Raw genomic sequence first — 22,123 nt, 5'->3', positions numbered from 1 at the left:
TCAATTTACATTTACATTTGCATCTATATGAAAAGTAAATTACATACATTTTTATTTCAATATAAACATACGTACGTTTTTTGAGAATACTACTCGTAATATTCGAGATATTTCTGGAATGAATGATATATCAGCTACAGTGTTTGCAAGCGAAGTATACTTAGGAATTTATTGTGCTATATAACTTTTTAATTTAATTTTCTAACCTTTTTAATTTTAATTATGTTCGGTTGTTATGCTGTCATATAAAATTTTAAAGATGTAAAACTTTTTTAAACCTATTATCAAGCTGCAGACATCTTTTAAGGGATGTCCTTAAAATGTTTAACCTAAGTTGCGCATATACTGGACAATAACAAAACATTTTCATCGTTTCCTTAATTCTATGGAAGTCATTATTAAAAAGAATATTCAATCTTCCAGCATGGTTTCGATTTGTACAGTGAATCAGCAGCAAGCCCACTACAATATTGAACCATTGCGGTGCATATTAAAGACATTCATTCTCATTAAAGAGAATATTCAATTTCTCAGCATGATATCCAAATAGACAAAGAACCGGTAGTAATCCCGCTATAATCCTGAACTTCTGCTGGCATCTTCATGAAAACCTAAGATTTTTTTCTTAATTACAAAGAGCATTAAGAAATGTTTTTAATATTTTGTATTTAATTTTTGTATAAAGGAATATTTCAAGCATTTGAAAAATGCTATCCAAGATGCCCCAATTTTTATAAATGTTCCAAATATATTTCCAAGGCACACTGTTAAAAAAACTATTATTTATGTTAGAACTTCTATTGTAATATATATGTAATAAAAGATGGTACTTGTCTCTAAGTTAACAAAAAAAACAGCTTAAATCCTTGATGATGCTGTTTTCGATACAAATAAAAATTATAAGTTAAAAGTAACATTACTAAGACTTGTCAGTATGTTAAGACATAGTTAGGAAAAGCTTGAGAAATATACGTTCTGTCTAGCAAAGAAGACCTATATGATTTTCACACTATATGTACAATCAACTTAACATTGCAACTTATTTTTATGCTTATTAAATTTCTTCAAATACTTTAAAAAGAAACATATGTACCATATTGTTATAAAGAGAGAAATGTCCTTAAAATCCGATTAGAAAAAGTGTTAGTTAGTTAGTTAAAGTGGAGGGAAGAACGATTTCTTCTCAATTAGCTATGAAAGCCGTTTTGATTTCACAATTTCTTGTAATAGTGGGTAGAAAAAGGTCCAACTAGAGCCAACCAGCATTGGCGAGAGTCTAGCTAATGCTAATATTGAAGATATCGCTAAGTGTGTTAAAGAAGGGAGCCCTCAAAAACCTAAGTCTTGTTCTGTGGCTAGGTTTTGACAAAGACGTAACTGGTGTTCTGGTGTCCTGTCTTCGAAGATAAAGTGTTAAAAAAAAAATAAATTAAATATATATAAAACATTTATAAGTAATATGTTAAAATAAATCCAATAAATAATAAAATATTATTTACTAGATAAAAATATCTTTGAAATCCGATTAAATTAAGTGTTCGAAAAATAAAATAAATATTAATAAATACATTATAATAATGAATCCAATAAATAATAACATGAAATATTATTTTATTTATTAATTATGTTATAAATCCATAAATTAATAAGCTGTAACAAATATATAAAATTATCATGCAAATTTAACTGTGATTGACACTTAACACATGTGCAGATATTGATTTTTGTTTTACATTAACAAAGGTATGTTAACTTTCATATCTCAATATATTTTAATTTAATAAATTTAAACCAAATTAAGTTAAATTGGCAGAGTTGTACTGAATATAACCGCTTACAATAATAACATTAATTTTTGCACCTTCATTAAAGTGATAACTGAATACAAATTAAACATATTATCACACTTGCTTGCTGTTCATAAATATATGAAATGCACATTATTAAGCTTTCGAATTATAAATTTATATCAATGTACGGCGAATTTATGTTTAACATAAATGTTAATTAATCCTTAATGCCACTACAACGACAAGCCAACAGTGCGTATGAGTGCTTTTATGCGTGCGAAAATAAATGTTCGCGTATACACAAATATTATATTGTATACTGTGTATATTATGTATCAATAATACTTTTGTATACGCATTTGTGTGTAAAAAGTCACAACCGGATATCACTACAATCATACACACAAACAAAAACAAAAATTATTTTAATATTTTGTGTGTATGGTAATTAATATGCAAGAAAATTTAACTTGCAACATGAAATTATAATTAAAGGCATCAACGTGGATTACATGAAGGATGTCACTGAAAACGTGTCATAAAACAGAATGGAAAACTCTTACTTACACTTTTCAGTAGCGAAAGGAGAGGTGAAAGTATTTTTAATAACGTGTTGTTAAAAATACATAATCACTTTACTTTCACATAAAATGTCACGTGTGTGTTAAATACTGTACTCAACACTACGTCATATGAAAATTAATCATAATCCTTCTGAAAAGAGGTTAAAAAGATTTTTCAAACTCATCAACGGGCTCATCAGCTTAGTGTGAATGTTGATTTTCTGTGTGTCAATTAAGTTGACCCAATTTGAAAATTATGCAAGATAAGAGTTCTGCAATATCACACACATCAATCGTTCAATCGATATGGCGGTTGTTACATCTTTATTAGAAGCGTAATGGTATAGAATTGCGACAGGATATTTATAGCTTTTCACATACGATTGGCGTATGGTAGATTGAAACATAATTTCTCAGCGGAAATTATAAAATAATGCAATGCAAATCAAGATGAATTAAAAATATTAATTTTAATTGAAAATTTCGTTTTTGTTTAGTAATTGAAATGTCCTCGAAAATTCAAAATGGCGTGGGTGCTTGTAAATATTAATATAAACTGCGTAAAATTATGATGTATGAAAGCTGAAATTAAATTCATTAATTTTTAATTCTTTTCGTATTCTGTAGCAGTTGAACTGCAAATAGAGTGGAACAAGTGGGCTTAGTTGCATACAAAATCTTTTTTGCCTCTATTATAAAGAGAATTATAGTATTAGTTATCTATAGTTTTATAAATAATAATAAAATAAATTAGATTTTAATTTCAATCTCACAATTTAAAAATTACTATGGAAAGACATAAATTTTAATAAACTTTGTATTGTCAATTGTTGAATAAGTTGAATGGAACCGTCTTCGCTGAGTTGATAAACTTTATAACTTGGTTTTGAGCTTTAGAAGTTTTTAATTAGAAATTTTTAAGTAAGCATTCCTTATAGTCTTTGAGTATACCTGTGGTAAGAATATCGAAAATTTGATGATGTTGTGTTCTCTATTAGTGAATAAGTCAGTTTCTTAAATATTTTTTCAAGAGCGTATTGGGAATCGAGGATTTAAAAAGCGATTGTCGAAACACATTTATCGATTTTTACAATACATAAAAATATAGAATAGAAGAAGCATTTTAAGTATTTTAAAGGTTTTCTGTAGCTTTTTTAACTGTTTTTTTCATACATAAAATTACAGTATCTTGTGCAAATGTGGCAGTCATGTTATTCGTTGTTAGCGGTAAGTTTCTTGTAGAGAGTAGATACAAAATAGATTCTAGAATACTTCCTTGCGGTTGCACTTGCATTTATATCTTCTAAATTTGAATATTCATTGCACTGTTTGACGCCAAAGTACTTCGAGGTTATATATGATTCTAAGAGATCGCTATATCCGTATGAAAGGGAGAGTTTTAACTTGTGTATAAGACATTCGTGTCATACCATTAGAATGCTTTTGTTACATCAAGAAAGATAATTGAGCATACTTCTTTTTCCGCTAGAAGTCTTTAGATCCTAAAAAGGGTTTTAATCGTTTGTAATGATGATCGTTTAGTGATTTCTTTAAATTATGCAGAAGACACTTTTCTACATATTTTATTTATGTACTTAAATACCACAATCCGATCCCGCACGGTATCTGTGAATTCACCTGGATCGGCGTCTCAACTGCAAACACCCTATATATACAAAACGCAAGCAACTGGGTCTGAAAATGTACTTCATGTACTGTCTTCTTTGCCAAAATTCAAAGCTATCACTGGACAATATGTTAAAGTACTTCTATATAAAGTTATTTTAAAACCAATATGGTGTCTTGAATTGGGGAACAGCTTCAAAATTTAAAATGGCGATATTACAGACATTTGAATCAATAATACTTCGTTTAAGTGTGGCCGCTTCATGGTACATTCCAAATAGTAATTTACAATGCGATATCCACGTCCCATCAATATATTAACAATACAAACAGTCAGCAAAAACTACCGCACAAGATTATCAAATCACCCGAACTTACTAGCACACGGGGAGTTATCAGAAATCAGTCATTCACACTGACTAAGAAGATTTTCTACGTCGGGTTTGCCAAATACAACCCAAAATACCTGAATCGTGACCGTAAACTCACTGATATTAAACATTTATAGGCAACTACTGATTCATTATTAATTCTAGTTGGATCTTTAGCGGTGTTTACTACTGAGTGTCTCACACATGTCAATATATCATTATATTCTATTTTATATCCATAAGTAGTACTGAATGTTCTGCTATAGATTGTTTTTACACATAATAAATATAAAAAAAAAATACTTAAATACTTTATAATGGTTTTGAATTAAGTATACTCTGAGGTCTTTGATGCATTACCATATAATAAATTGCTCTTAATTATTATATTGTTTTAACGAAAATATTAAATTCTTTATTTATTTTTCTTTGCTATCTTATATAAAATAAATAATGTGAAATTAAATGTACTGTAAAGTTAATAAAGTATTTTAAATATTTTTTTTAGCCATTTTTATTTATGTTCTTAATTTATAACAGAAAGATAGCATTTTCAAATATTTTAATAAAATGAAAACTGAGAGTTGTGAATGCATCAAAAGGGTTCTTATCAAATTACGAGTACTTACAAATGTTTACAAACTTAATCTGCTTTTATCTTATGGGTATCCTTTGAGTGGTGCCTTTTGAGTTAATTATCTTGTGATATTATTATATTTCATTTAGATTATAATTTAGGGAAATAAGGACAACATTATGAAGAAGAAATTATTACAAATTTAAATGTTTTGTGTTTAATTTCTTGTTTAAATTCAATTAAGAAGATAAATGAAGGAAGACATAAAAATTGTCACATTATTTTATGTTGTAAAATTGCTTTAACATAATTCCGACTAGAGGGAAAAATTATAGTACACAAAATGGACATTTAATGCGGTAAGTAAAAACTTTATTAAAGTGTACATTTACCGGTACATTATGGGTAAAACATTTCACCTTACGTTGCAGGCATAAAAGATGACATTAAATAAACTTCTTGGATATCTGCACACAGTCAAGTATTTACACTTTGCATTTTAATATTGCGTACGCTGCTTTATGACATAAAAAGGATACCTGAACAACTCTACAAGGACACAAGTAGTAGAAATTTGTGCACATCATTGCGGAGATGGGCAGCAAAAAATAAGTTCTTCCACTGAAATTAAAATTGCTAATTTCAACCAAAGTCAAAGTCAAATAGCAGAGCAAAAGTTTCTTTCTTACGAGTATAAAAATTGGCACAAAATACAAAAAAAATTAACAAAAAAAAAAAAACAGAATGGAAAGTATATAAAAAAGTTATATAAAAGAAAATAAAAAACATAAAAGTTTCTCATTAGCAGAAATTTGTATAAAATAAATGTAACAAGGACATTAGAATGTAACGCAGTAAAACAGAATGTAATAAAATTAAATAAAAGTTGATGTGATTTTTTGCACGCGAGCTAATTTCGGATAATTTTACAGATGTACATTGAAAAAGTTTTCCACTTCCTTGTAACCAAATTGAAGCACTTCTTGCTTTTACTTTCTATACTAATTTTCGAATTTTATTGCGAACTCGAGTGGAATGGTCGAAGAGCCAAATAAACGAAATTATTATTATTTTTGCGGTAAATTTATTTTAACTGTTGCTACCAGAGTGTCTTCTCAAACTTACTTTTTTTTAATGTCTGCACTATATTGTCTTGAAAGATTTTTGGGTGCTTAATATTTTGTAAGTAATTTAAAATGTAAATTAAGTAGGAATAAAAATTAATTATCATTGTCAAAAGTTAATGTTTTAGATTAAAATCCGTGCATAATATAAAATACTTCTGGCATTCAGAAGGCGAAATGTCTTCTGTTCGGTTAGGGTCGGTCTGTTGTAGCACAAAAGATCAATCATGGTCGCAGTTCTCCACTCTGTTGGGAGCTAGTTTCCCGTTTATTTCCTATCCCAGAATACACCTTAACAATTAAATTTAATTATGAAAATAATTCCACATATTTAAACTCATTTGCAATAAAAATTTGTTTGATGATCAAAATTAATTTCTTGTTAAGTACGTTTTTATGTACATAAAATATTATATATAAAATTGTCATGAAATTGTGTAAATATTTGTTAAGTATACGTCAGTGAATTGGCATTCATGCACGCATCGAATTCCATTTGGCAAACACATTTTCAGTTAGTCATATCCTTTCTTCTTCCCCAATTTAATTTTCAATTTTCATTCATTGTTTTTTGTTTACTATTTTTTTTGTTTTTGGCTAAATTCTACATTTGCTTTACTTTGGAGGTATCAACCTTTACGAGTTGAAAGGTTGCCATACCTTTTGTTCGTAAGCGCATCCTGCATGTTTGCTGCTCAAGGAAAAATCTCACATAAATCATTGTCAGTGGCGCTTATTAGGTACGAAAAATAAAACTGATAACTTAAAAGGAGCGCTGTTGGTATTTTATTTAGCATTAAAGTTTACAACAAAATAAAAGTTTATATACTCTCAAATAGTTTTATTTTATTTCATTTTTAGGATTTTAGTCCAGCATTTTATTAAAAAAAATCTAACAACTGTCAGGAGTTCTAAAAAATTGTTTACGATTGTTTCATATACTTTTGGTCAGTAAAGTGAAAAACATTTTGGCTTTCTGTGACCTACATGTATGTTCTAAAAAGAGTATTTTATATACATAAAAAAATAGATTAAAATTTATACGTTATCCGTTAAAGTTTAAAAAAATCATTAATGTGAATGTAACATGGGGAATTGAAGTACGAATTGAAACTTAAGAATAAAAAATTAAATGAGTTTGTTTAAAGTACTCTTTTAATACAATTTTAACTATTCAACATAATAATAAGCTTCGCTTAAAATGATGTTTAAGAAAGATATTACAATAATAATATATGAAGACAGGCTTACCAATATCGCATTATCTCAGAATGGTTACAGCCTTTTCGGGGAGGTATACAGATCTGAGGTCAATTATTGCTTAGTCTGATGAAGTGATAAACAATAATCCAGTCAAGGCGTAGAGAGAGGTTATGAAGAAACCTCTCAGTTAATCAGCGGCGTAACTGGAAGCAACTCTTTCGAGCTCCCGAACTTAGGGGGCCCCATTATAAATTTATGCATTCATTATTAACATTAAAGAAATTACCAAAACTAGATAATTTTCTTAAAATAAATGAAAACAAAAGTGAAGGAGTAAACGATTTAAATGATGCCTTTGCTAATTGTGATACACAGAATAAATTGACAAATTGTTCAGATACTGAAACAGACTTCAAACAGACGATACCAAAATCTTGACAAGCCTAATATACCTGTTTTACACTTTCTCGTGTAAAGGGTATAAAAAAATATTAGTAGGAGCTCCTTAGTTAGAATTCGCTTATGGGCCTAAAAAATGTAGTTACGCCACTGCAGTTAATAGAGAGTAAAAGTGCTCAAGTGCACTGACTCAATCAACCTCAACATAATAATATGATGAAAATTTAAACTATCTCGCCACATATGCAACAGAACATACTGGACAAAACTTAATAACAAAATGAAATACAGGATGCAAGTAAAGTTATCATTAATTAAAAAAAGGCAACGGAATAAGGAAACAGTTGCCATGGCAATAAAATCATAAATGAATAATATTATAGTAATAATTTTTGATTTAAGAATCAAAATATGACAGTTAAAACAAATACAAACCATTAAAAATTAATTAAAATCCATTAATCCATTAAAATTAAAAATAATTATAATTATAGTAGTCGAAACATACTATAAAATACTATAAAAATTTAAAAATTATTTAAATCACTCAATCTTTCTATTAACAATCTTATAAACTAATTTAAAAATTTATAAACTTATTTAAAAATAAAATTTATCATTTTCACTTTACTAAAAGCTCAGAGTTTTTGACTGAAACCGCTAGATGACTTTAATGTATGAATTATCGGTAGTAAGACGTTAGTTCCAAATAGATTTAATAATGGTTAATAATGGCACATATTTCCGACCAAGAATACAGTCCCATATAAAGAATGCTTAATAGAATTTAAAAAAAAACGCATGAGAATTATAATAATACTACATTGTAGACAGTAGTATATATAATATATATGTACTATATTTAAAAGTTCAATATATATTTTGAAATATTTTTACCATTAACAAGTAATAATATTATTACTTTTTGAAACAACAAATAATACTATATGCCAGCAACTGTAAGAAATCCATAAGAATCACATTATAATTTAAAAAAAATAGGATTTTTATTTAAATATAACCTGGCTGATGAAATTGGAGATTTAATCCACGAATAGGTTGTTTAATCAACATAAGGGTTCGCACAGAAAGCGAAGGACCAAAAAAATAAAAAAAAGTCGAAAAAGTCAGTTAGGATTAGCAAGTTTATTGATTAAGGCGTCAGTGAAGGATTGGCGTTTCACACTCGCTGTGTATCTAATTTTTATAAACTCTAATATTATTTCATTATTTATTTTATATTAAATTGATTTTTAAAGTCTTAAGCTCTGAGAAATTTGCTAGCCAAGATTTTATTAAATGCTTCTGTCTTAAGTAAAACACGTATCTAAGCGGATTCTGAATTATTTCCCCTCTTGATGCTGTGTATATGTCAATAAATTATATAATATATTAATATATTTAAAATATAAAATAATAAAAAAATTAAGTAGTTTATAAGAACAAAAAAGCGTCATATTTGTGATATGTTGAATACTGGAGTATTGCATGGGTTATGAAGATGACAATAAAACATAGTTATAAACAAAATAACAATTAAAGTAATCATATTTTTATTATAGATATTTCTGTTTAAATAAATGTTTGTTCTACTTCTATATACATATTATATATGTATCTGTATCATGTTTTTATCTTTTGCTGTATAATGTGTACTTAAAAAGCACATAGTTATTATCTTTGAGATATTTGTTGTGCTTTGCATATTCAACATGATTCAAATATAAATAAATATATAAATAAATTAATAAAATTAATAAATAAGATTAAAAAAACAAAATCAAAGTGATTTCGGGAAGCAATTTTAATAATCATTATAATTTATTAATAATTAATTTCCGTGAAAGATTTGAATTATTTATTATACGAGTGGTAATTCACTTAGGTTAACTAATAGTAAAGATGAATTAACTATAACTATAGTAACGATAATTAGCTTCATTTATCTTGTTTTTTGTGTAGTGATAAGGTAAGACTATTGTATAAAATTACTTCACTAGTTTAGCTTTTAGTTTTTAACATCTCTATTTTGTTATATTTTATTTATTTTGAAGCATTGTGGTTTTAGTTTTCCCACAACTATTTAAAAACCAAAGTTTGTGTATTCTAAGATTGAAATTTTAGAAATGAAAGAATTTTAATACAATTTTACTTGCACATATGAATACTTCCACGCATGATTTCTAATATAATTAGAAGTTCATGAGTTGTTTAGAATAAATTGCTTGAATTTATCGAGGTATAAATCTAACTAAGAGTAAAATTGTGTTATGTGGTTAAGGCTTACCGCCTCCAATGGTAAAATTTTTATACAAATGCTTATATATACTCGTATCTAGAAATTCTATTTCTCATACCGAACTTCTATTTCTTATTCATAAAGTAATCGAGTTCTTCAATTTGATTTTTAATGCAATGTAATATTGTTTCCTTTTATTTATGATTTCTATTATTCGTTATATTGTTCAGACTATTATTTTATATCTTTAATATTATTATGCTGTAATAATTTTATTTATCAATCGATTAAATTTCTTTCGAAAATAGTTTTTATATATTACATATTAATTTGAAACTTTTCCTTATTTCTGAACAAATGACTATTTTGACTTGATCACAACCTTAATAACATAATGTTCTCCAATATTTTCGCCCTATATTTAATAAAGAATATTGTATTCCTTTGACTGTATTTAAAATAATGACGAGTCACAATTGATGGCCTTTCAGATTTGATGTTAGTAATTTGTAATGAGAAATATTCTTCTGTTTAATTTGTGTGTTTTATCTTCTATTTTATATATTTCTATTCTTACTATTTAAGTCTATTTTCGAGTTAGCACATATTTTATAATAGAACTAAGTGTTGCTGGTAGAATAGCGTGCAACTAATTAAAAATGATTTACTTTTTATTAATTAAAAAAAAAATATTAAAATCTTAAAACCATTAAATTTTTAAAAACGATCACAATTGTTCTACTAAGTTTGAATTATCTATCCATTAATAATTTATTGTATATATTTTATATCTAAAAAGTCTATTAGAAAACTAATTAAAACTGATATAAATTTTAAGCCAGTAGGGTTGTGATTAATGGTTTGTCACTTTCTAAGGTTAAAGGTCATGCACGTAATTAGAAACATGTGCATTTATTCTTAATACACTATTTTTTGCATGATAAAATGAATATTTTATTTTTTTACTCAGCCGCTTGCATCTAATTTATTTATATAAAAATGTAAGATAAAACAAGCGTTGTGATGAAAATACCAGGAAAATTTACATATGCATACAGATAGGGGTGAAAACATGTAGAGTAATAGAGAAAAACTTTATTCTATTTAAAAATATAGTAAAATAGGGTAAAAAATATTATTCCTTATATCTAACATTATAGAATAGTAGTTAATTTTCTGCTGAAATAAGAACCCAAAAAAACCGATTAAAGGGACAAGCTAATTATCCATATAACGAGATTAAAATTTCTATTTCCATATGTGCAAAATAATAGAATGTATTTTTTTCTACTGAGAGATAAATAGATAAGTAGGCTTCGCTATAGTATTTTGCAATTATATGAATCACGAAATATTTTATATCTGAGTTACAGTACTTGCTGCTTACTCACCGTTCAATAAAATTTTATTTTACCTATTAAGTAATAAAAAATAAGTTGAAGATTCTATGAACTGAAACTCAAAAAAATTGAGTAAAAATATTTTAAATTTGAGATAAAAATGAATATACATATATAATGGAAATGCTTAGCTATTCGCGGAGCATCCAAATCTGTCTGACCTCATTGATTACGAGATATGAAAACTTCAAATATCACCTTAAAAAGCTAACTCCTGCTGAGGAAGACACTTGTAGACTATGTCTAGAAGAAAAGGAGACAGCGGTGCATATATTGTGCTAATTTCCAGCAGTGACAAGCAGGAGGAAGACTGTTTTAGGACATTTTTTGTCCCAAATTGAAAATTGGAACCAAGACGGTTTTTATACTTATGAATTTGTATAGGCTTAGGTGAACAAAAAGTGATTGAGTTATTGAAAAATCCACCCTACGGAAGAAGTCAGGAAAATTTTTAAAGGTTATTTTATAAAAAAATAAAATTTACTTATTAAAAAATTTCTTTCAGATTTGAACATTGTTTCACTATAACTACTATTTATTATATGAAATATAATAGATTTCTTATCATACGGCAAAAAATTCTTAATCATAAATTTAGCTGGAATTCAGAACAAATGTTCTTTCCATAGAATTTGATAAAGCAAAAGTCTTAAAGTATGTTTGCAGAATGTAATCGATCTAAAGTAAGTACGCAGAATTTTCTCTTGAAACAATAGCGTTAAAGTTCGTAAAACCAACTGTTTACAATGATTAAGTTAATTTATATAGCTGTGGTTTATGCGTTGGTTTTAATGAATAGCACAGTTGTTTATGAATAAACTTTTTTTTATGAAAATTGATGGTTTTGCATGAATAAACAACTTTTCGTTGCTGTTGTGTGTTAACAGAGAGGTCTACAGTTTAAAATTGACAGGGTTCAATTTTTTACAGATTTTTCCTAAGACCACTGACGTTAAATATATAGCTATATCTCAAACAGTTTATGGTCAGAATAAAAATAAAAAATATTTAAAATTGCAACTTTATTTCTTTTAAACAGAAAACTAAATAATATAAAAAAATAAAAAAGTTAATATTTTATCTTAATACTTTATATTATATAGTTACCTATATAGACTACAGAGCACTCTCAGTGTTTATATAGATAACTATATAAAAAAAATTGAAAATAAAAACCAACTTATAACTTTGTTATTAAAAATTCACAGAAGCTTTTTAAAAGCAGAAAAAAAGTTGTAATTTTAAATATTGTTTTATTCTTGAGTTGACTATACAACTGTTTCGAATATAACAAAATATCCATCATCAGTGATCTTTGAAAAAAAAATCAACTTGTTTATTATATGTATTGTTGACAAAAGCCTACACAAATTTATAAGATTCTCATGATATTTAAGTATTTACATTAATGTTTGTAATATCAATTATATTTTTAATTATTTCACCAAATTTAACTACAATTTTATAACGATGATAGATGGTTCGCGATTGATTTCTTATGTATTTTTTTGTTTTATTTAATTTAAATTCAATATACATATATTCCGTCACATAATACTGTGACGTTTTACAATTTGATAAATATAGTTTTAGTCATGATAATTTGCAATATAGGTAGTTCTCCTATAAGAGTAGTTCTAGAGCTACTCTTTTATTTTTAAATAAGATATTATAATATCTGAAGCTCTTATGTATTAGTAATTTGTTTTTAAATAATTATTATTACAATAATGTCTGCATTTATTTTATGTTTGATTTTCTCGTTTACACAGTTAGGCTATTTTTAAATAAGCACATCATTTATTACTTATTAGGCCGTGTGCGACTTCGAGTAAATTGAGGTAAAGTAAATTGAGATTTTCTAGGAATTTTCTGCACTGCACTTATCTAAATATTTATTTGTTTATATTGTACTTATTTATTATTTTGGTTAAAAATATTCAAATTTATTTATTTATTTATTAAATATCTTATAAAATTTTCACTAATTTACCTAATTTTTATCTAACTTACCCTACGCGAAATATTGTTAAATACCAACATTCGTTGCCACACCGATATAATTCACTATTTCCCTCAATTTACCATCAATTTACTCGAACTCGCACAAGGCCTTAATAAAAATTTGGTGTTAAATGTTGTATAACATTTCAAATATGTATGTTATGTATAAATAATTAATATATCTGTCTTATTTGTATGTAAAAAGGATTATTTTAAAAATACAACCCAATGACATAGCAAATCCCCACTTTACTGAGATTATAAATGCGATGTCTCTGAAGTTTCTTAGTCGCGTTTCTTTCACAGAACTCATAACTCACAATTCAACCAAGTAAATATAAAAGTTATTTGCATATCATTTTTAGATTTCGTGACTTTTTGAATTTTTTATTTAATTGAGTTTGCCTAATTAAGCAAGCAAATCCCCAAAATTGCTTCATGTAAATAAAGTAGCAACAGTTGCGAGCGGAACAATGAGAAAATGTGCCTCGACTGAAAGCAAAGACAAATTAGCAATGCGACAATGACGGAACATAAAAGTCCATATAATAATGGAAGGGAAGGGCATAAAACATTGTAGAACAAATCCCGAAGAGAACGTGACAAAATCTTGAATGTTGTAAAACAAGAAAAAAGAAAACAATACAAAACAAAAAGAAATAGATTTTAAACAAAAGACAACAAAGTAAAGCAATGTAAAACTAAAACAATTAAATTGTTTAATTGCTGAATTAATAAAAGAACTGCCGAATTCTGTATACTCGCAAGTCGTTTGCATTGCGTTAGCATTTATTTATAAGTCAAGAAGAAAATTTAAATGAAAAATAAATTAAAGAAGCATAAAAATAAAAATTAAATACGAATAAAACATTTTTCTTGTACTTGAACCGCAGAATCCCCAAGTTTGGCTTAATTATGCAGGAGCGTGACCCACAAACATAAACCATACAATACCAAAAACTGTAGTCACCTCAATTATAATTGTAAATCGTTTATGTTAACAAAAAAAAATAACAAAAAACAAAAAAAAAATATATGAAATAAACAAAAAATATGAAATAAAAAATGGAATAATAATAAAAAGTGGTAAATGAAATATCTCAAATACAACGCGAACGCGAAATTGCGACAATGCAAACTGCCATAAATCTGTATGAACAATTTTAAATGACGAAATTTGAAGTACAAATTAAAAGTACGAAATGGTTGGTTGTGGCGGAAATGCATTAAAAATTGTTTAATGAAATAATAAATGTGTGAGTATGCAACATGAATAATTAATATGCGACATGCAGCCAAAGGACATTAAATTTTAAAAATGTTGCAAACAAAAAAGAATATGTAACACTTACGATTGGCCATGCTGAGATGTGGTAACTGCAACGCCAGTAACAGCAAAAGTATGTAGCAATTTTGTGTCCATATTGTCCACGTTGTGAGCTGGGATCGACAGCACTTTGTAGCTGGGGGAGATGCCGAGTCTTTCATGACCACCAACATTATAATTACTTGTTTGCTCGTTTCGAAGCAAGCAACATATGCGCGTCAAATTAAAATGAAAAAATATACTTTTTTCAGATCATAAATAACACAAGCAAAAATGAATATAAATGCCACAAAATGACAAGGACGTGTTTTTACAGACGATGCAGACGATGATAACTCCAGACCAGACTTAGTTGCTGTTTATGTTACAAGGACGACGCAATCATATGACAAATTTTGGTAAACAAATTGGCACACAATGTTAATAAATTTTAAATTTGAAACGATATATCACCGGAAATATTACTTACACACGCACTCGAAAAAATATATTTCACTACCTTTGAAAAGGATTAAGTTTGCACTTTGTTTATTTGTTGACAAAATAGCAGCAAAATATTTTTTAAAATTTTCTTATTTATTTTTTTGTTGTCAAAAGTGAAAATCTATTTTTTTGTCGTAGTATATTCTTCTAATTTAATTTATTTATTTTGAAATGTAAAAAATAGCGCTCAAAGGACGAATTTACGCAAACTTCCGCTTAAACTTTAAAAAGGAATCGCATAACAACTTTCACCGCTGTCTCGTCTTATTTCCGTTAGTGCCAGCAGTAAACAGCGAATAGCGAACAGTGAACGGTGAACAGTGAACAGCAAGTGCAAGTGCAAATCTACAGACAGGGAGGCTAACAGACTGGCAGACAGACAAATGGAAATGTAGACAAACAGTTTAGTTTGCCAAAATAGTATTTTTGTATATTTTACGTTTCAGGTTCCCTTTACTCCTTTCAGTTTTGTTTACATTTACATTAGAATTTTTTTTTTTTATTTATCAGCTTCAGTTTACGCACATTAGTGAAATGTAATAAGGATATCCGTTCACTTTCCGTTTCCGGTTACTGTGTTTTGCAATCACGCTCATTTGTTGTTAGCAAAATAATTTTAAAAAATTTTAATTTTTCGATATTTTTTTCAAATCAAATATGCGCGCTAAATTTACGTTAAGTTTTTAATTTCGTATTTTGTTACTTTTCCGTTCGCATGTCCTTCTGCGTTACGTTAACAACGCAAAATGCCAGCAATTCCGTTCGGTACATTCAATTTATATTCGTTCGACTGAAGTTCCATGCTGCCTTCGTTGCCTGCGTTGGCTTCGTTTGCTTTTTGCTGTTGTGTATGAAATGTTCGGCGTACAGTGGCGTTTTCAATATAGAAGGAAATATTAATTTCAATAAATTCTAACAATATAACATGACTAAATTATTTTTTATTTTATTGTTTTTTATCTATTACATTAATATTAATATTTAATGTTTATAAATTAACACATATTAATCAACTTTTCATAATTTTTAATAAAATAAAAAATTTTAAATATTTAACTTTGTCTAATTTCTCAAAAAATAACAATATGCAAAGAATATCGCGCTTTTTGTTTTATTGAAAGCAACATTTTACAAAAATTGTGAACAACTAAGTTGTTTTCTTATATTTATTTATATAGTCATTATTTTTATAAGTATCGCCGACGTTTCGAAGTTTATTTGAATTATACTTGAGGGTAGCGTATTTTTATACTCGCTTTGAGGAAAAAGTTAAGTAGGTAAGACTATTACTTAACTAAATTAAGTACTTTCTCTTATGACATTAGTTGACCGTATAGGAAAGACCTTTAAGGCCTTAAGATTAATATATATCAAACCACTTGCTAAGAGTTTACCTGGTATTGGCACAAAAGAAAGAAGTATCTATGTGAGCCTCTCATATCGGATGAAGAAATAAAACTCTGTAGTGAAGTTTGACATATTACAATTTATGAAGGATATTGGACTTGGAGAAATACTTTCAGATCATGAAGGTCTATAGATCTATAAGTCTCAGTGCGAATTCACTGCGCATAAATATGTAGATGGTTATTCTTATTGTTTTTATATGTTTTATGTTACACTATATTCTTACCATTTGCCTTGCGGATATTTGTCATTTCTATTTCTGAACAGAAGCCTATATTAACGCAGAAAACTATACGATATTCCTTGTATTATAATTAGTGCTATTCTTATTCGGTTTTATGAACTATTAACAAAATCCGGTTAATCGGATTAATTTATAATTTCATTTTTTTAAACATAAAAAATGAAAGGTTTTACAAAATTTCCTTTTCTAATAAAATAATAAAAATAATACATATAATATATTTATAAATACATTCACAATTTTTACACATAAATTATATATTTTATATTATATTTGAAATTATCATTCATCTAATATCTTCAATATAAATTATAAATATTAATGTTATTTACAACGTAACTTTTTTATTTAGTTCTTCCAAATGTAATAAAATAAAATAATATAAAATAAAATAAAATAAATTAAAAATAAACATACATTGCACATGTGTAGTTTTCTGTACTAAATACCGAACACACAATATCGTATTAACAACAACAAATTGTATTATTCATATAGATTCCCCTTTAATGTTTGCTTTTCTAATAATTTCAGTATGAATAGTAATTGCTAATCCGGATAATCGAAGACTTCGAATTTGAAAAAAAAATGATGTTTTTTATCTCCTGAGACTTCGTTACTATCCGATTAAATAGCTTCGGTTTTTAATATACTAATATGAATAATAATATGAACAGCACTTATTAACTTTATCTCTAATATTCAATGACTTTTTTATTTAGTACCGCCACTGTCCCTACAAATTAATCCAGTGTTTGAGTTTGTCTGAAGTGAAAAGATGCAAAAGTTGTTTGTTGTTTGATGTGATATTTGTGTTGCCGGCGGTTGTGACAAAATTCATTGAGGTGTTCGGTTCTTCGAAGACATCAAATATTGCGAACATTTGCTCTATTCCAAGTGCAATAGTTTCCTTCAAGATTTTAATATCACCTTAGTTGAGAGCAGGTACGTGATTCCCGAAAATGTTCATGTCAATGTACAATAGAGTATGAAATTAAAAATAAATGCATTCCAAGTTAAATTGAGAAATAAGAAAATGCAGTCAACTTTTTCTTAATTGAAATTTCACTACATGAATTTTTAAGTTCAATAAATGCACAAGAGGAGAAAGTATCTAACGAAACTTGCTTCACTAAAATTCAAACTTTATTGGCATACTAAAAGTCGAATGTATCTAACAGCAATTGTACCACTTTATCCGTTCTATTATCCGTTCTATTATCCTTATTTTATCTGCGTCTTCAGTTACTGATATTGTAGTTGATTTCTGTTAAATTTTATAATCTAAACGCGACCACTGAGTGAGTCCCTAAGGAATTTTTAGTGTAAATGTGTTTTTGTTTTTTGGTTAAAGTAACTTTCGTTCAGTGGAATTTATTGTGGTTGCATGTATATCAGCAGCAAATCTTTTATGGGTTCTGGGTGTGAGCGAAAACGCTAAACCAGTGAAAACTTAAAATTGGTAATAAGACGAAGTGGGTGGGAAGAAAGTTCAGTTTCTTCAGTAGAGTTACAATGAAAAATACCTAACAATATGAAAGCAATAAAAAAGTTGAATAGAAATTCAACTGTGTTCCACATAATTGTTTAATTGTGGTTTTGTGTTACTTTGCTGTAACTCGAAATTCTTACAATGTTATAGAGTAGCGCATTACTTTTGAACTCAGAGAAAAGGAAGGTAAGAAAGTTTTTCGGGTCTTTATTGAATTTTATTGCAACTTAACAGTGAAAACTTAATCAGTAAAAAAGTTTCAATTTAAAATATCATTACTTTTTATTGAAAATGTATAAAATTTATCAATAGCCAGGTAGTTAAAAGGCACGTTGAAATGTATATAAAAGGATGTATTTTTGGAAAGTTTTAGAATTCTATTTTCTATAGGAAGTAACAAATTGATTTACGTAGTTGTTATTTTTGTTCGGTTGCATATTGGACTTACATTGCGTATGAGTAACTTTGTTGCAACAGGTTTGGCCATTATATTAGACTGAATTAGACTGAAAACAAGTATTATATACCATATATAATGCATGTACAAATAAATATATATGTAAACCTATTAAATTTATTATAATGGTGCATGTAAATCTATAAATCTATTATGATGCATATTATTATTACTTATTTTATGACAGTCCCAAACTTCGAAAGTATTGGGACACATACAGGCGTGGAACCCATTTTAATACCATTGCTGGTTATAACTTCCCGCTTCAACTACAATCGGGCTTTTGAAATCATCGGCATTCAATAAAAAATCTTAAAAGTTTCATTGAGGGTGTATTTAAAAGGTCCCAACATCGAAGGTATTGTAATTTAAACAGGCATGGATTTCATTGTGACACTAATTGCGGGATAAAATGTTCCCTCTTTAACTGCCGTTGGTCATCTGAAACCATCTATGGAAACCTTAAAAGTTTTATGAAGGATGTGTTCAAATAGTCTCAAACAACGAAAGTATTACGATTCAGAAAGGCTTGGAACCCAGTTTGATACCATTGCGGGACTTAACTTCGATCTGCAAATACAGCTAGTATAAGCTAGTAGAGCTACAGAAATCTTAAAAGTCTTATTAGGCTGTATTCGATTAGCCGTAAGCACCAAAAGTATATTGGGACTCCCATAGGCTTGGAATACGTTATGAAGTAGTGTGGTATATAAATACCTTTTTTAACTACGGCTAGTTATCTGAAATCATTTGGTTTCAATGAGAAATCTTAAAAGTGTTATTAAGACTGTGTTCAAACTGTAATTAATATTAAGATTCTTAAAGGTTAGTCATATTATATTGAATATGGTTTGAATGTGCAACTTTATAAGTTTCATCAAAGTTTATTTCATTACTTTAAAATTAGGTTCAAAATTTTAAGCTTTAAGTCTTTTGTATTTATGACGTTAGCTTTCTCAATTTAATTAAAATTAGTCGTATTCGTAAATTTATTAACATTTAAGCAAAAAAAGACAGGTTTAATTTTAGATGGTGTTATCGCTGATTTTCTTTCAATTTCAAAATATATTGAGAAAAACTAAATTTGAATCTTTCGACTTCTTAAAATACTGATCGGTTACAAAGCGTATGTGTAATTAATAATTTATTTTTGCAATTATTTTTTATATCTAATTATTCGTAAATAATTTTTTGAGACTGCAAGTACCAAGAATCGAACTCGTGTCCTGCCAAATATGAAGCTTAGAGTCAGCGCGTTTTAATCAACTGTTCCAAAACCGTACCTGATTTGTATTTTCGAACTCGGGGTTAATTTGCTCTGAAAGTTCATTAACAAATTCATTCGCTATGTTATATTAGAATGAAATTATAAACTAGCTGTAGAATTTTTGAATGAATTAATTGTACTTTTTGTTTTAAATTTATATCATTATTTTGGTTAAAAATTAAAACGGCTAAATAAAGTGTGAGAAGCTATTAATAATACTATGTTACCTATGATATTTTTCTTCTGCATACACAGAGATTCATTTAAGAGGGGTTTTTGAGATAGTCATTTATATATAGTACAAAATAGTTCGAAATTTTGATCTATTTTACACTATAGTGTTGGACTTGAAACCCAAATTATACTTGTATAGGTCAGTGATATAAATAACACTATATTCTTATTATAAATCTAAAGTAATTAAAAACTTCAAATAAATAAATACATAAATGTCCTTATTTTTTTTTTAAATTTGGTATCAATTACTTTCCACTCGTATTGTCTTTATTTCCAAATTTTGTAACAATTTTTCATTTCTCAATATTTTTGATTTAATTTGGAGTATGTTGTAATATTTTCCACTAAATCCTTTCATTTAATATCGAGTTACTGGTCAAAATATCAAATACCTATCGCGTACCCTTCGTATCGAAATTTAATTTAAATTGCGCACAAAGACTGAATACGTAACCTCACCTATTCCATTCGACCGGTCGGTCTGCACGGTTTTGTGCTAGAAACTAAACCAACGAAACGTGTCACAACAGGATATCGCTTTGACAGAAACAAAAAGGAATTATATTCGATTTTTGGCACTTTTACGTGGAAAATTGCATCCGAACTCGTTAGTTGCAATATCACAGCAATATGGCATCAAAAATCCTCGCTGAGTTCTCGGCGAGTAACTGTTTTTTAACTTTTACTGTGCAAATTGGTAGAAAAAAACTTTTCGCAACAAATTGAATTGCTAATTTGTTCCTGTAAAAACTGAATTCGTTTTTTTTATATGTTTTTTTTGGATATTTTATTTGTTATATTTTAGTATGTTTATTTTTTATTTTATATGATATTTTATTTGTTATTAGAATATTTTATAACGCAACTGATATCGAAATATAATAAATAAATACTTGAAAACGTGTTTAAATTTTTCTGAAAAATTAATTAAAATATATTAATTATTGTTTTTAAAGCAAACAATTGTTGTTTATGCGGTATATTAAATTTATAAATTATAAATTTAATATAAATTATAATTTCTTAAGTTTTTATTAAGAATAAACGATATTAATTCAATATTACGTATGTACAAAATATATGTGCTGTACAATTAAATCAGAAGTACTAAACACTAAATTAACACTAAATGGTAGTTTATGTTGACATAAAAAAAGGCATGATCACTTTTTTCATTAATGTAATTATGAGCAAAGATACATTTAAGTGGTTTTTGAAACTAAGTCCGAGCTCATATGAAAATATTTAAAACATCTTTTTATATTGTGTGAAATTCTCCGAAATATTTAGTGTGGGGTTTGAATCATAAACTGCTTTTCGCTTTGTAAACGCCACTAAATTTATTATCACATTATAATACCTTGAAGCAAATAATAATATCTGTACTGCCACTAAATTATTATTAATAACTTTGAGTCACAACCTCTTTTTATTATTTAAGATGAAATAACAAAACTGTGTATTAAGCGTTACATGGTATATACCTGCTCTGGTGATATTATCTTACTGAAGTAATGCTGTTTAGTAGTTGTTATGAATTCAATGACAACATTGGGTGTAACGTAACTAATCGTGGAGCCACTCCCAATGGTAAGATAAAAAGCGAACATCCAAACTAAGGCATGACACTCAATCCTAAACTATACGATGCGAAAGAGCTAGACACAGAGTCAAAGTTTTTTACCTGTTGGTTCAGTTGCAAGGGATCGTCGATCTTGCAGCAAACGGATTACGAAATTTAAATGCAGTAATATACAAGACCAGAAGCTTAAATTCTCATACATCTATACGTCTTCTGTTAACGTGATATGGGTGGCGTTTGTTTGGTAGTCCGATTGTCAAATAATTTTCCTAAGAAACGCACTGAGATCTATGTTTCGGTTAGAGCGAGAATGCGTATAAAATTATTGCTG

At 27.6% G+C, this 22,123-nt stretch overlaps 1 protein-coding gene across 1 annotated transcript in view; it reads right to left on the bottom strand.

The window, feature by feature from the left end:
- Positions 1 to 15,155, bottom strand: part of LOC119669832 (tyramine beta-hydroxylase) — a 50,084-nt gene extending 34,929 nt beyond the window's left edge. The window contains exon 1 of the mRNA XM_038079863.1: positions 14,649 to 15,155. Coding sequence (XP_037935791.1) covers positions 14,649 to 14,796 — 148 coding nt within the window. The 5' untranslated portion in view covers positions 14,797 to 15,155. The remainder of the gene's footprint in view (positions 1 to 14,648) is intronic.
- Positions 15,156 to 22,123: the final 6,968 nt, after the last annotated feature.

Source organism: Teleopsis dalmanni, chromosome 1 (genome assembly GCF_002237135.1).
Source record: "Teleopsis dalmanni isolate 2A chromosome 1, ASM223713v2, whole genome shotgun sequence".
Lineage (NCBI taxonomy): Eukaryota > Metazoa > Arthropoda > Insecta > Diptera > Diopsidae > Teleopsis > Teleopsis dalmanni.
This window is presented reverse-complemented; position numbering and strand designations above follow the sequence as displayed.